The sequence below is a fragment of the Neopsephotus bourkii genome, unplaced genomic scaffold (assembly GCF_033783945.1).
Source record: "Neopsephotus bourkii isolate Nb327-2 ecotype Australia unplaced genomic scaffold, CSIRO-AGI_Nbou_v1 NB_845, whole genome shotgun sequence".
Taxonomy (NCBI): domain Eukaryota; kingdom Metazoa; phylum Chordata; class Aves; order Psittaciformes; family Psittacidae; genus Neopsephotus; species Neopsephotus bourkii.
The window spans coordinates 3,351,825-3,366,489 of record NW_026901341.1 but is presented as its reverse complement, the minus strand read 5'-3'; the positions used below and the strand labels follow the sequence as shown (position 1 = coordinate 3,366,489).

At 41.4% G+C, this 14,665-nt stretch overlaps 1 protein-coding gene and 1 long non-coding RNA gene across 2 annotated transcripts; one reads left to right on the top strand and one right to left on the bottom strand.

Annotated features, from left to right (window-relative positions):
• Positions 1 to 934: 934 nt before the first annotated feature.
• Positions 935 to 5,112, bottom strand: LOC133213788 (uncharacterized). Its single transcript, XR_009725893.1, has 2 exons — positions 5,036 to 5,112; positions 935 to 1,539 (listed from the first exon to the last, which is right to left on the bottom strand). It is a non-coding gene; the product is annotated as an uncharacterized LOC133213788 (long non-coding RNA).
• Positions 5,113 to 5,183: 71 nt separating this feature from the next.
• On the top strand, positions 5,184 to 13,643 carry SNRPB2 (small nuclear ribonucleoprotein polypeptide B2). Its single transcript, XM_061356251.1, has 7 exons — positions 5,184 to 5,310; positions 5,577 to 5,664; positions 7,528 to 7,700; positions 9,635 to 9,775; positions 10,981 to 11,034; positions 12,647 to 12,735; positions 13,257 to 13,643. Exons 2-7 carry the CDS (start codon positions 5,601 to 5,603, stop codon positions 13,414 to 13,416), a joined length of 681 nt encoding a protein of 226 aa, XP_061212235.1. The 5' UTR covers positions 5,184 to 5,310; positions 5,577 to 5,600; the 3' UTR covers positions 13,417 to 13,643.
• Positions 13,644 to 14,665: the final 1,022 nt, after the last annotated feature.

Genomic DNA, 14,665 nt, shown 5'->3' with positions numbered 1-14,665 from the left:
CAAGTTCTGCTGATTATTTTACTCTTATTTTTGTTCCTTAGCATGCTTGATAAAACACAAAGATGAAATACACTCATTTCACAGTTTATCACACAATCACAGAATGGTTTGGGTTGAAGGGACCTTAAAGCTCATCTCGTTCCAACCCCCTGCCATGGGCAGGGACACCTTCCACCAGACCAGGTTGCTCAAGCCCGTCCAACCTGGCCTTGAACACTGCCAGGGATGGAGCAGCCACAGCTCCTCTGGGAAACCTGTGCCCATGTCTCACCACGTTCACAGGGAAGAACTTCCTAATATCTACCTTACCTACCCTCTGTCGGTTTAAAGCCATTCCTCCTTGTCCTGTCACTATATGCCTTACAAAAAGTCCCTCTCCAGATCTCTTGTAGGGCTACTTTAGGTACCGGAAGGCTGATGTAAGGTATCCCTGCAACCTTCCCTTCTCCAGGCTGAACAATGCTAGATATATATGCTGGACACATTATTCTGGATAAAAACAATTAAATATGAATGTCAAGTATCTAAAATTCAATCCTGGTTCACTTAACAATGGTGATATTTTTATTATTTTTTTTAAGCAATGCAACTATTTTCTGTTGCCATAAACTAGAAGTCTATCCAGAGAAACAAAATGCTGTGCTGGTTGTTCCTGTGGACTTGGTAAGAGAGAAAGGTGACTTGGTCAACAGAACAAGCAAACAGTTGTATTAATCATGATAGACTGATTTTCCTCTGAAACACTAGTAATAAATACATGGTTGTGATGGTGTACTGTTCCCTTGCCTGGTGAAGGTCCCTAAGTTACATTATCTACCTGAGAGGTCTGTCAGGCAGAGTATTTAATAATTAAAAGTATAAACTGCCAATAATAAATGTCAGATGAATGTGTGGAGGTTCTTCTAGATAAAGCAGTACTACATTCAATCATCTTAGTGATTACAGAGTAGCTTTATTAAAAGAACCACAGTACATTTTTCCCTTTCCATATGGTGTTTTTGCTTGCCTCTCTCCCTACCACTGGGTGTTTTATTGTCCCCCAACAGGGGTCAGCTGGGTCCTCTTTCTGAGCGGTTACAGTTAATTCAGGTGGTTCAAATGATGCTTTTCCAAGTGCTTCACCACACACTTGTCAATACTAAATTTCTCCTGCCATCATGTTGTCTATTCACTTTGCTTTGTTAGTTTGCAAAGGTCGCGTATCCTGAGCCTGTGAACAATGATCTGTAAATCACTGCAGGCTCCTCAAATCCTTCTGGCAATTTACACTGGTGGAAGGCAATCAGGACAGCTGCCCAGTAACTGCTGAATTATAGGACCCAATTCCTTTTCTTTTGCACCTTCTAACTGAATATAGATCCTGAAATTGTAAACCCTTCAAAGAACATATTCTGTCTTAAACATGAGGTTTCACATATACTGACATTGCCAGTGCTCACAGCACTGCTTTTGTGCTTCCTAGGAAATTTCCTTATTTCCTGCCATTTTGTTCACCGTCTTTGTCCATGTTCCAATGTTTAGGGAGGTATTATTGTGCTCCTTGAGACAGCAGAAAACAGCAGTCAAACACTGAAGGTCAACCCAACCATATCACAAAGCATTCACAGAATCACAAAATAGTTAGGGTTGGAAAGGACCTTAAGATAATCCAGCTCCAACTACCCTGCCATGGGCAGGGACACCTCACACTAAACCATGTCACCCAAAGCTCTGTCCAACCTGGCCTTGAACACTGCCAGGGATGGAGCATTCACAACCTCCCTGGGCAACCCATTCCAGTGCCTCACCACCCTTATAGTAAAGAATTTCTTCCTTATATCCAATCTAAACTTCCCCTGTTTAAGTCTGAACCCATTACCCCTTGTCCTATCACTACAGTCCCTAATGAAGAGTCCCTCCCCAGCATCCCTATAGGCCCCCTTCAGATACTGGAAGGCTGCTCTGAGGTCTCCACGCAGCCTTCTCTTCTCCAGGCTGAACAGCCCCAACTTTCTCAGCCTGTCTTCATACAGGAGGTGCTCCATTCCCCTGATCATCCTCGTGGCCTCCTCTAGACTTGTTCCAACAGTTCCATGTCCTTTTTATGTTAAGGACACCAGAACTGCACACAGTACTCCAGGCGAGGTCTCAGGAGAGCAGAGTAAAGGGGCAGGATCACCTCCTTTGACCTGCTGGTCACGCTCCTTTTGATGCAGTCCAGGATACGGTTGGCTTTCTGGGCTGCAAGCACACACTGAAGCCAGCTCATGTTCATTTTCTCATCAACCAACACCCCCAAGTCCTTCTCTGCAGGGCTGCTCTGAATCTCTTCTCTGCCCAACCTGTAGCCTTGCCTAGGATTGCTCCGACCCAGGTGTAGGACCTTGCACTTGGCATGGTTAAACTTCATGAGGTTGGCATCAGCCCACCTCCCAAGCGTGTCAAGGTCCCTCTGGATGGCATTCCTTCCCTCCAGCGTATCAACCAAACCACACAGCTTGGTGTCATCAGCAAATTAAACTTACTTGTGTCTGTATAATGTCATAATGAAAATGTCATACTTGTGTCTGTATAATGAAAAGCACATGATTTTCATTACACATACAGGTGAGGTGATAACATTTCTATACCAATAAATTAACTTTACTTATCCTATGACATTCATACAGGAAGATACCAACTGTGAAAAGTGTCAGGCATCATGTGCATGTTGACCAAATTAATGCTGTGGGGACTGCAGAGGGGTGTGAAACTTCCACTATAGGCAGCTCTGGAATGTGATCCCATTTTAGTTTGGAGAATCTCATTGGATTTAGAAAAGGAAGGCAAAGGAAAACCCCTCAGTGTTCATTACAGGTTTCATAACAAACAACAGCAACAATAATGAAACGCTAGGTTTCCTTGACCTGAGCAAAGGGCAGGAAGATGGAAGACCAATTTTGAGAAAGGTATTTTCAAGAACCCTGTGCCCTTTGTTTTGTGTCTCCAGTGCTGTTTGACAACCTGTGATGAAGGAGCTACCTGTTCAAGCCGGAAGCGTGTTCCCAGCCTGTTATATTGGTGATAAATTATAACTGCTTCCTAAGTTGCTATGGGCACTCTTGCTGAGAAACTTGAAGTAATTTTTGCAATACTTCAAGCTTTCAGACTTTAACAAATGACTGTTTGAGTGAATATGAGAGCACTGCACCTCTCTGTTAGGGGATTAAGAAAACAAAAGTAATCCAAATAAACCTTGGGGAGGAGAAAGGGGAAGCCAAGCTGAAGAATGAATGTCACTTCTATTGAACTGGCAGGCAGACTGTGAAATCCCACCTGAGGAGCAGGCAAGACACAGCTTTTCTGCTTTACTGCATTCAAATCCTGCAAGAATAAATCAGCTGTGCTTAAAGTGACACAGAGCAAGCATGAGTGTGGCATGCTGTGCTGGATCGATTACTGAAGCCATGAATTCCTCCTCACTTTGTGTCAGGGTGAGGTTTTCAGTGCGTTTCTCTTCTCTAACATGTCTTCTCTGTGAACAGCCGAAGGGCTGTACTTTGAAAATCATTTATAGCACATCAGTATTTTTGATTCCGTGAGAAAAACTCCCTTAGCTACGCTCACTCAGTAACAAGTAAGTAGCTTTTGAGCACTGTTACTAAATTATGAACTTACATGGACTACACTGATCAATGCATACTGTAGCACAGTCAGTGTTTCTGAAAAACGGTGGTTTAATGCATTGCTCGTGCTTGGATTTCAAAGTTAGACTTTATTATAATAACTACTTCTACAACAGTAAACCAAGGAAAATAATTACCCCCCCTAAAACTTGCCTGGAACTGCTGCTTATCCCGTTTTAAATCTGGGGCATGTATGCATTGCATATGGCATCACACTGGCACATAATTCCCCATTCTATGCAATGCTACAAACAGCTGAGGAGCTTGCTGTTCTCTTCCACCTGGAAATAACATCGCAATGAACAGCTTTTTACCCATTTATTTATATTCAACTCACTTTCATCCATGTTGTTCTTTTTAGGCTTCCTAAATACAAGATTTTCTTTTTACTCAAACAAACCCTAGAATCTGGAAGTAATGGTTTTCTCCTCAAAATGTAACTGAACTGAGAACTCTCTAACATTCCTGCTTTTACAAAGCAAGATCTTATTGATTATATTCTCTTTTCGGTATGTTACCAGGTTAAACCTTCACAGCTCCAAACTGGTTCCGAAAAAGCCTCATTATTATTCATAGAAAAGAAGGTATGCAGCCTGCAAAATTATTCCAAAAATTGAAGGGCCACAAGCTCAGTCTCTGCTGTTTATTTACCCTGAGCTGCCACTACCACCGGGATCCTCATAGCAGCCCTCCAAGAAATTATACATGCTCAGATACACTGCCCTCTCAGCATCATAGGCTGAGAAAGTTGGGGCTGTTCAGCCTGGAGAAGAGAAGGCTGCGTGGAGACCTCATAGCAGCCTTCCAGTATCTGAAGGGGGCCTATAGGGATGCTGGGGAGGGACTCTTCATTAGGGACTGTAGTGACAGGACAAGGGGTAATGGATTAAAACTTAAACAGGGGAAGTTTAGATTGGATATAAGGAGGAAATTCTTTCCTGTTAGGGTGGTGAGGCACTGGAATGGGTTGCCCAGGGAAGTTGTGAATGCTACATCCCTGGCAGTGTTCAAGGCCAGGCTGGACGAGGCCTTGGGTGCCATGGTTTAGTGTGAGGTGTCCCTGCCCATGGCAGGGGGGCTGTAACTTTATGATCTTAAGGTCCTTTTCAACCCTAAGTATTCTATGATTCTATGATTCTGTAAGTAAAACCAAATCCTAGCTAATGAATGTCTATGGGCATTTTTAAGTTACTGCTTCCCTTCATTCCTCACAAGTTGCTGTGTCAGCTGCGGTGACAAAAACCAAGCTAACCGCTTATTGCTCCATTGGTACCGGGCACAGCTGAAGCCTGGGGCAGGAAACCCCCATCTCGGGCAGTTCCAAGCCCCGCTGTGATTCCCGAAGAGCCCCGACTATGACCCCCCCCCACCCCCCCCACACACACACACACAGCGGGGATGATTCAGAGGGAAACGGAGCTCTCCGAAGCGCTTCACCGGCCTCCACAAACCGGTGGTTTTGGTAGCGAATAAAGGCAGCTCCGGACCCCCAAGCCGTCGTAAGACCGTACGGAGAGAGGCAACAGAACGGTTGTTACTGCGCAGGCGTTGCCGGACATCGGCGCTCGGCACATCGATTGCTGCAGGAGCGGCTTTGCCGCCTGCGTCGCCGTTACGCGGGGCGGGACAGGACCGGAGAGGCCGGCGGCCATCGCGGCGGGAAGAGGTAAACGTTGTAGGTTTCTCTGGCGGGTGGGGCCGGGCTGATGGGAGGAAGAAAGGAGGATGTGGGGTATGGCGGGATGCCGCGGGGCTGCCTTCAGGAACGCCCGCCCTGCCATCCTTGGGGCGGCCCGCGCGGGGAGGCTGGGAATGAAGCGTGTGTGTGGCCCAGGGGAGGGTATTCCCCGGCGCCCGGCACCGCGGGGTACGGAGCGGCGCTGGCCGCACCTCGGGTGCCGGTAACGGGCCTCACGTGTGTTCTGCCCGCAGGCAGGTGTGCAGCCGCCGCCGAGGATGGACATCAGGCCGAACCACACCATCTACATCAACAACATCAACGATAAGATTAAGAAAGGAGGTATGGGGCCCGTGACTCGTCTCTGGAAAGCGGTCGCTGGCACCAGCGGGGCCGGCGACCGGTCTCTCGTAGCACCAGGCCCTCCGGCAGTGAGGTGCCGGGCAGGCAGCGGGTGTGAACCGAGCTCTCAGCAAACGGCTGCTTCCATTGAAGCTACGGCTAAAGTCAGTAAATGCAGCACAACGTTTGGGTTTCTTTTTGTAAGGTAGGGATCTTGTTTCTAAGGCAGCTTCTCGTTGTCTCCCAGCTGCATTTGTGTAGCTAACTGCACAGGCCAGGTTTGCTTCTCAGTGGATGACCAGTGATAATATCCGATGGATGCTAACAGGGGTGTTGGCATGTGTTTTGGTGGCCTTTGCAGTCCCCTCTTGCTGTGGTGTGGGGACATCTCTGTGTGCTCCTCATTTGTTCAGTCCAATGCACAAGCGGTGGTCATGGCATGAGCAAACCTGTTTTGTGTTGCTGCATTGGAGGCGCTGCATTGGAGGCACTGCGTTGCAGTTGGTGCAGTGCACTCCAGGGAGATGTCTTCGTGCTGAGGAACTTCAGCTCCTCACAGTGTGCTGGAAATAAAAATCTTGCCCTTACCTGGCTTTGTATTCTGTGTGTAGGCCCACCCACTTTATGCTTATGCTTAGTTTACAATCTAAGGTGATTGTGGGTACAATCACAGTAGTTTATTTACTGTTTGTGAGCAGAGTGCTGGACTCAAGTTAGCATTACTTAAACGTTTCCTCAAGGTATTTCAGGAAGCTCTGAAAGTGCAAACAGCTTTACTGGGAAGTTATTTCTCTAACTTGGCAGGATGGTTTTACTGAGTAAGTTTAACTTAGGGCTTTGTTCTTTGTAGCATGTTAAAGTGTCCTATAAACTAGAAAGTCTCCTTTATGACACTGTATGCTTATGTTTTTTAAATGGAGGGTTTCCAATTACCTATGAAGCTTACAGATTTGATTTTTTTAAATACAAGTTTAGAAGTTATTTTTAAGGAAAGTGTTTCAATAAAGAAAGCTTAAAAATAGAACAGTTTGGTTGGTCAGGAGCAGCTGGAGGAAGTGACAGTGGGCTGGTATTACCAGCTAATTATTACGAGTTACTGTTGGTAATATGGGTTATAACCAGTAAATAAGAGAGAGTGCTCATACGTTGCTGAAGTATTTCAAATGCTAAGATTTGTGAGGTAGAATGATTATACAATACATATTATTTATTTATGATTCTATGATTTAGTTTGGTTGGGTAAGATTATGTTTTTATTTGGTGTATAGTCAGGTGATTTTAAATAATGAAAATAAATCCATTGCAGCTGTAAGGTACAGTGGGATCATATAAAAACACACTCGGATACAGACTGAAAAAACATTTCATGTGTGTGAGAGAACTGGTTAAACAGTTACAAACAAAATTTCCAAACTGAATTAGCCTTTAAATAGTTATTTTGCTGTGGTATTGTTTTAAGTCATACCTCTTTAGTACTGGGTCTTATGGTATTGGTTTTCTAATCAGCCTTTCATGGCTGTCGTATATCATACTTGAATATGTGAGTGTGTGTGTACATATATGCACATGAAAAAATATATATATACCCTTGTATAATACTCTCTTAGAATGTAGAATGGATGGCAGTACAGCTTTTTCACTGCATTAATATTTGAGGTGTGAAACCAAGTGTTACATGCTAACTTACAAAAACTGGGCAAATAAACTTGGACTCATGTAACAGTTTAGACAAAACTGGCATAACGTATCGCTGTGTGAGCTAAAGTTGCCAAAAACCATTGTCGCTGAAGGACAGCAAACTCTGTGGAGGTGGACATTTGAATGTAACCTGTTATAATCTGTTTTTTTTCATATGATCAACAGAACTGAAGAGGTCTCTGTATGCGTTATTCTCACAGTTTGGCCATGTGGTCGACATTGTGGCTTTAAAGACTATGAAGATGAGAGGACAGGCTTTTGTTATATTTAAAGAACTTGGATCATCTACCAATGCTTTGAGACAACTACAAGGCTTTCCATTTTATGGGAAGCCAATGGTAAGTTATTTTATCAGCTTTTTGAAGAAAAAAGAAATGCTGTGGTATGATACAAGGGTGGTGAGGCACTGGAACAGTGTGAAAGTATTTATCAAAGAAGTGATAAATGCTCCATCCCTGGCAGCGTTCAGGCCAAGTTGGACAGAGCCTTGGACGTCATGGTGTAGAGTGGTGTCCCTGTCCATGGCAAGGAGGTTGGAACTAGATGATCTTGAGGCCCTTTCCAACCCAAACCATTCTGTGACTGTATGATAGTTTTGGCACTTGCACCTTGTGAGTTGACTGTTGCGTATACTTGTACTGTGTAACTCAGTTGTGTCCTGTCTTGATGAATACGTGCAAGCTAGGGGGATACTGGAGAGGCTGTAGTTAAAACACAGGGGTTGAACTTTGCATTTAAGTTTCCTAAATGATGGCTGCATGTTTTTCTTTGCTGGATTAAAGCTGTGAACATCTTAAATACTTACATTTTATTTATCATGATAATGATCATGATAAAACGTTTTGTTGAACCAATCAAATTAATTCAGTAATATTATTAAAATAAATAATAAATAATAATTAAAAATAAATAATAAAACTGTAAGCATCTAATCTCCAGTAAGCTTGGTTACTATTTCATTTGTAATAAATAGAATATAGTGCTTCCTTTTTGAGGTAACAGTGAGTAGGATGAAAGAAGTTTTACTTTCCAGATGTGACCAGTGATTTGTGAATCAATGGCTAGTTCTGTGTGTGCATGTATCACATCACCGAACAAGTAACTGAATTTCAGTATAACTTGAGTGAAGCAAATTCACTGGGGGTTGACAGAATGTGATTTAATATTGTACTTGTAACATGTAGAATAGCACAAGGATTGACATGTCGTTGTTGCCTGCTTGGATAATTAGGCACCTCTTAACTCCGCAACTATTTGTGAGGCATAATGATACATGAAGTGTATGATTATGGATGGGTGTATATATTACTGCTGGCTTTCAGATCATGGCTTTGAGCATTTAGGAGAGCACAGAGTTTGTGTTCCTGAGCCACAAGTTTTTTTCATTAACACTCTCAGATTCCCCACTAAAATCCATGATGAGGAATTGTGCAAGCTCAGTTCTGTCATTTACCCTTAATAAAGGCTTGAGCTCACTAAAACGCAATAGGAAATAAAAAGATCAAGGCTTTATAAGCTTTCAGGTGTACATCCCTCTGAATATTGCCTGCAGCATGCATGCTTTGTCTAAGCAAAAAGCATTTTAAAAAATACCTTCAACTGCTGTGTAATTTTGTGTTGAGTCTCATAGTCTCTGACAGTAAAAGTAATAGGATTGTGTGTGTATGTAATACTGCACACAAGTATACTCATAGGTGCATCTGCATTCCCTGACTACTGCATTGGGCAGCCTCTGTCAGAAAACCAGCACCAATGTGCTGCTGGCACAATCTGTGCAACTGGTTTGGACTGAGGCATGTACTTGCCTCTCTATTTAAGAAGTCTGAGTTTTGCTGAACTCTGAGATCTGAGAAATAACTATAAAATTTTAACTCCCCTTAAAATGGGGTTAAAAAAATCCTCCTAGGGTTTTTAATAGAAGATAGTTAAAATTTTGTCACGTCCTCACATCACTTTGTACATCTCTTACCTTGACAGGTGCTAAAAAGACGCTGTTAGATGAATAGAGTGCTGATTTCAATGAGTTAAAATTAGTAATTTCCATCTTAAGGGGTTTTTTTTAGTTCCATAGTTATGCTCAGAATTAATCATGAGGATTAGATACTCTAAGCATATCTACAGTTTATAACAATATTTTTAATAATATAAAAAATGTTGGGGAAAAATGTAAATGCACAGAACACAATTAATGAAAATGGTGCAAAATAATCAGTATCATTAACTGCAGATATCTTGTTCTGTTTTGTTTGTGGTTTTTTTCCTTTTTAAAAAGCGGATTCAGTATGCAAAAACAGACTCAGATATCATCTCTAAAATGCGTGGTACTTTTGCTGACAAGGAAAAAAGGAAGGAAAAGAAGAAGGCCAAATCTCTGGAGCAGTCAGCAAATGCACCAAATAAAAAGGTTATCCAGGTAAGCTGCTTCTCTGGTTAAAAAAGAAAAACACACAGGGTAATTATTTTAATTTAATTTTTTTTTATTTTTTTAGGACTAAGTTTTGTCTTTTGATACATCTCAATTCCCTAAATTATGGTCTATTGATATCTAGTACTCTTGTGCACTCACTGAAGGTTAAGGAGAGGCAGCTGATGATACAGTCTTTCCTGCTGGTTTTTTCCCCCCTCCTTTCCTATTACGAGATGAAAATAAAGATGTAGGGCAAAGGTACGATAAACCAAAAGTGGAGGTAACCTCTTTATAGAAGAGGTAAAAAAGGAGGGCTGTGTACTTCTTTAATACCAGCTTCAAGTACTCAAACAGCTTTTCCCTTCAGTGTTTTAGTGCCTTGTTTGCTCTATAAGCACTGAATGGTAAATGGGAACAAGATAACTATCATAGAATCATAGAAAGGTCAGAGTTGGAATGGACCTTATGATCATCTAGTTCCAACTCCCCTGCCATGGACAGTTTAATGAAGAGGCGTTGGCTTGAAATGTATCTCCACTAAGGGTTGGCCTGGCCTAAACTAATAACATCTAGTAATTTATGTGCTGAAGTGTAGCAGAAAATAGTCAGGCACAGAGTTTGAATATTGTGTTACTTAACTACATTTCCTGCTAAGTCACAAACTGGTATCAAGGAGAGATAAGAGTGTTCATAGACAGCAACATTTTCTAGGTAGAATTTTTCAGGTTTTATTAAAAAGTCAAATCATAATATAGAAATCTCTTAAGAAATAACTGCTAGTAGCTAGTAGTAATAGTAATGGCTTCAGTTATCCTTGCTACAGCAGAGTCCTTGGTGGAAATGCCTATTTTTCTCTTATTAGGTATGTCCTGTCTAGGCCTTCATTTCCAAAACTACTTACTTCCTGTCTATTAAGAACATTATAATGTGGAGAAATAGTGATTTTCTGTATCTGCTGACTTGGCCACTAGTTATATCAGCTACTACTGATGGTTTGGGTTTTTTTAATTTTGATTACCTGGCTTTACAGTACAGCAAAATTCACGAACTTTATGTTTACTGTCAGGAATCTTATAAACAACAAATATTCCTTGGATTGTAGCTTAAAAAAACCTTAACATGCTTCTTGAGTTGTGCAGAAACATGGTGGTGTGTGCTTACATATTTCTAACTGAACACCTTTGTAAAACTATTTTGTACTTATTCACTAGGGGGCAACACAAAATTCAGCCAGTGCCCCAGGGACTGCAGCACAGAATCAGCAGGTAATGCTTTTTGTGTGTGTGTGTGTGTGTGTGTGTGTGTGTGTGTGTGTGTGTGTGTGAATAAAAGCACTAATGTGTAAAATTATTTTATTCTCAATCAGTAAGAGTTTTACACAAACTCAAGGATCTATTTTACAGCTTCCTTTTTGTTCTGAGACATTTGCCTACCAGCGAAATCACAGCAAATGGGCAAAAGAAATTCCACTTTTACTGCATCTCGCTGACATAAGAATCTGTAGGTTCTAATTATTATATAGAAAACTCCATTATTAACAAATCTCACTTAATTCTTAAAATTTGGACTGCCCTTAGTATCAGTTGAAGGATACTTAGGTTTGGGGTTTTCTTCATTGTTAATAAATTCACTTTAAATGATTTTGTTCTAGTAGTACAAAAGAAGGAAGACTGCACAGGGTGCCAGAATATCTGTGTAAAAGCTTCCTTTCAGGAGTTTGAGGGTCCTCTGCTCACTTGTTTCTTACAAGTGTCTTATTTTCCAAAGGATTGAGTAGAGGTGTAGCAACAACTCCCTTTGCTTCGCTCGTCTTGTCTGCTGAGTGACCTTCTAAATGATTGACATGTGTTAGAGGTAGTAAAGAGGCAAGATGTGCACTAGAGCAAATATTATGGAAGAGTATCTTTGCCTGCCCTGCATCTCTTTCTTGAATACTATCATTGAGAAGTGCATGCATAATCCACAGGGGAAACGTCTTGCTTCCAGTCTGGGTTTTCTTTTGGATATTTGGATTGTACCAAGGCACAGTATGTGTATGTGAGTTTGCATCAAAACACAACCCTGAGTAGGTTATTTGTTTGAAGTTCAGAAGTTTATTTTGTAATGGTACTGCCTGGAACACTTCCATCAGCTGAAGGAAATTATTGTGCTGAAGCATTAACTTCTTTGGCGCCATTATCAGAATGTTTGAAGTTGTGCTGTCCTGTTTATTTTTGTAATCTCCTCAATGACTTGGGGAGATTCTAGTCTTTCAGTTCAGTGTCAGCAAACTGACTACTCAGCCTTGTGTCTGGTGGGCTGCTACATATTCGTATTAGCAGGCACATCTCTCAAAGACTCTAGGACTTTAATGGGGTTTCTAATTAATAAATTCAAATAGAGTACTGTAGTAAAACCATATGGGTTTTGTGGGCTTCAGTTGCCAAAAAATATTCAGTATTTCAGTACTATTGCAGGTGAGCAGGGTATTTATCATGGGATTTATCTCGCTGCTCTTTCAGAAGGATGTGATTCTTTCAGAGGTTCTTCCGCTGCCATTCAGGTGTCTTGGACCAGCACTACAGACGGAATTTGGGCACCTGGGTCCCCTTGACAGTGCTGAGAGTACTGCAGTATCAGCTGTTGACAATCAGAGTCTAAATGTGACATCTAATACACCATGTTACTTTTGTGGAAATAAGAGCCTCTGCAAATGAGTATATCCTTGTAACAGAACCAAGGGGCTCTGTCTGCATATTGCATGAAGGTATACTGAAGTCCAGCGAGCAGTATTATGAGTAGGATATGAGAGCCTTGGTTCAAATAATCATGGAGACAGATGCAGAGGAACAGATAGTTGTGTGTAATCTTCTGAGCTTTGATCTTCTGTTGTTGCAGGTGCCTGACAACCCACCCAACTATATCCTTTTCCTTAATAACTTGCCGGAGGAAACAAATGAGATGATGCTGTCCATGTTATTCAATCAGTAAGTTTTGAATAAAAGGACTTCTTTGCATTTTTACCTGTATGCTTTTTCTCAGTTGACAAAGCTGACTTTTTAGAAATAAGAGTTTCTTCTGAAGGTATTTCAGTTCTTTGTCTTACTGCCAGGATTACCGATGTCAGTTCTGATGACTTTGTTCAGAAAGCAAATCCGATTTTAATTTTTTTTTTTGTAGCTGGTTTTGATTGTGTAAGTTATCTACCATCAATCTGCACTGCATTTAAGCTGGCAAGTGTAGTATTAAAGACTTTACAACAGCAGAAGCGGTTTTAAAACTAGCTTTAGTTGCTTCTGTATGTGCACAAGGCTGATTAAATTGCTTTCAGATAATGATCCTTAATTGAGGCATGGTTCTAAGACTGGACATGCAAAACAATTTAAATCTTTCACTAATAGTTAACTATTATACTAGTAGATGCTTATGATAAGGTCTTACAGCTACTGATAAGAGATGTATTATCAAACTAGGAAATACTATCTGACTCTTTGACCTTATTTTAAAGGTTTCCTGGATTCAAAGAGGTTCGCTTAGTGCCTGGACGCCATGACATTGCATTTGTGGAGTTTGAAAATGAGAATCAAGCAGGAGCTGCTCGAGATGCTCTCCAAGGATTCAAGATTACTCCATCTCATGCCATGAAAATCACTTATGCAAAGAAATAACCGGATGCTCCTATAAAGGAATTGTGTAGAAATTTGTTGGGTTTTTTTAATGCAGTGATACTTTACTCTGCAAACATGTTTGTTGTTCTCTGCAAAAATTTAAGACTTGTGTATGATTGCCACAATGGCCAGGAGAGACGTTGGATTTCCACAGGTCTACTGGGTAGTAAATTTTTGTGTTGAAATACTGATTTTTATAAAATAAATGAAGTTTATGCTGTTCTCAAGCCATGTTATTCCTCAAATCTATCTTACTATTGATCTGTTAGGCTTGCGGGGCTTACTCACTATATAGGCTTAACTACTTTTAAGGTGACACTCATTTCTCAGAAGTAAGCGCTGGAAAAATAGCTGTCTCTGCAGAGAAAATGCGTGAGCAGGAATGCTAAATGCCACCATACTGAGAATAAATGCAACACTCAATCTTCAGCCTCATTACCAAGGGGGCAGCTTCTTTTCAGCAACAGTAATTTTGCCACTTAAGAAAAACAGCTTATCATTAGTGGACTCTTTTTTTCTAGGCATGGGTAGAAATTGATTACAGCACTGCTTGACAGCAGTGTTAACTTGGTTTTGTCTTCGTAATGTTGGCTGGTAGTAGAAACCAACAAAGTTCATCTGTTGTTTTCCTTTCTGCTCTTTCCAGCTCTGTTGATTTTAATGTTTTAGGATGAGCTCTCTGGCTCTTTACAAAGACAACACAGATGAGCCTGATGGTCTCTTTCTAGGCAGGTTTTTCCAAAATACGTGTCCTAATGCTTCTGGGTTTGTTCAGGGGTTTTTTGGGGTTTGTTTTTTTTTTGGTTGTTTTTTTTTTAATTGTTTGGTTGGTTTGGGATGTTTTTGTTGGTTGTTTTTTGTTTTTTTTTCTCCATATGTCAAAAACCTTTCTAGGCCTTGTGTGACATGAAATACACTGACTGACCAAGAAGGCAAATGGTGTCCTGGGCTGCACTGAGAAAAGCATAGCCAGCAGGTTAAAGGAGGTGATCCCTTTTAATCTGCCTGGGTGAGACCTCACCTGGAGTACTGTGTACAGGTCTGGGCTCCCCACTACAAGGGAGACATGGAGTTCCTGGAGCAAGTCCAGTGTATGGCTACTAAAATTATTAAGGATCTGGATTATCTCTCATATGAGGAAAGGCTGAGGGAGCTGGGCTTGTCCAGCTCAGAGAAGGCTCAGGGGGGATTTGATCAGTGTGTATAAATAGCTGAAGGGAGCTATCCATCAACTGGGTGGGACCAGATT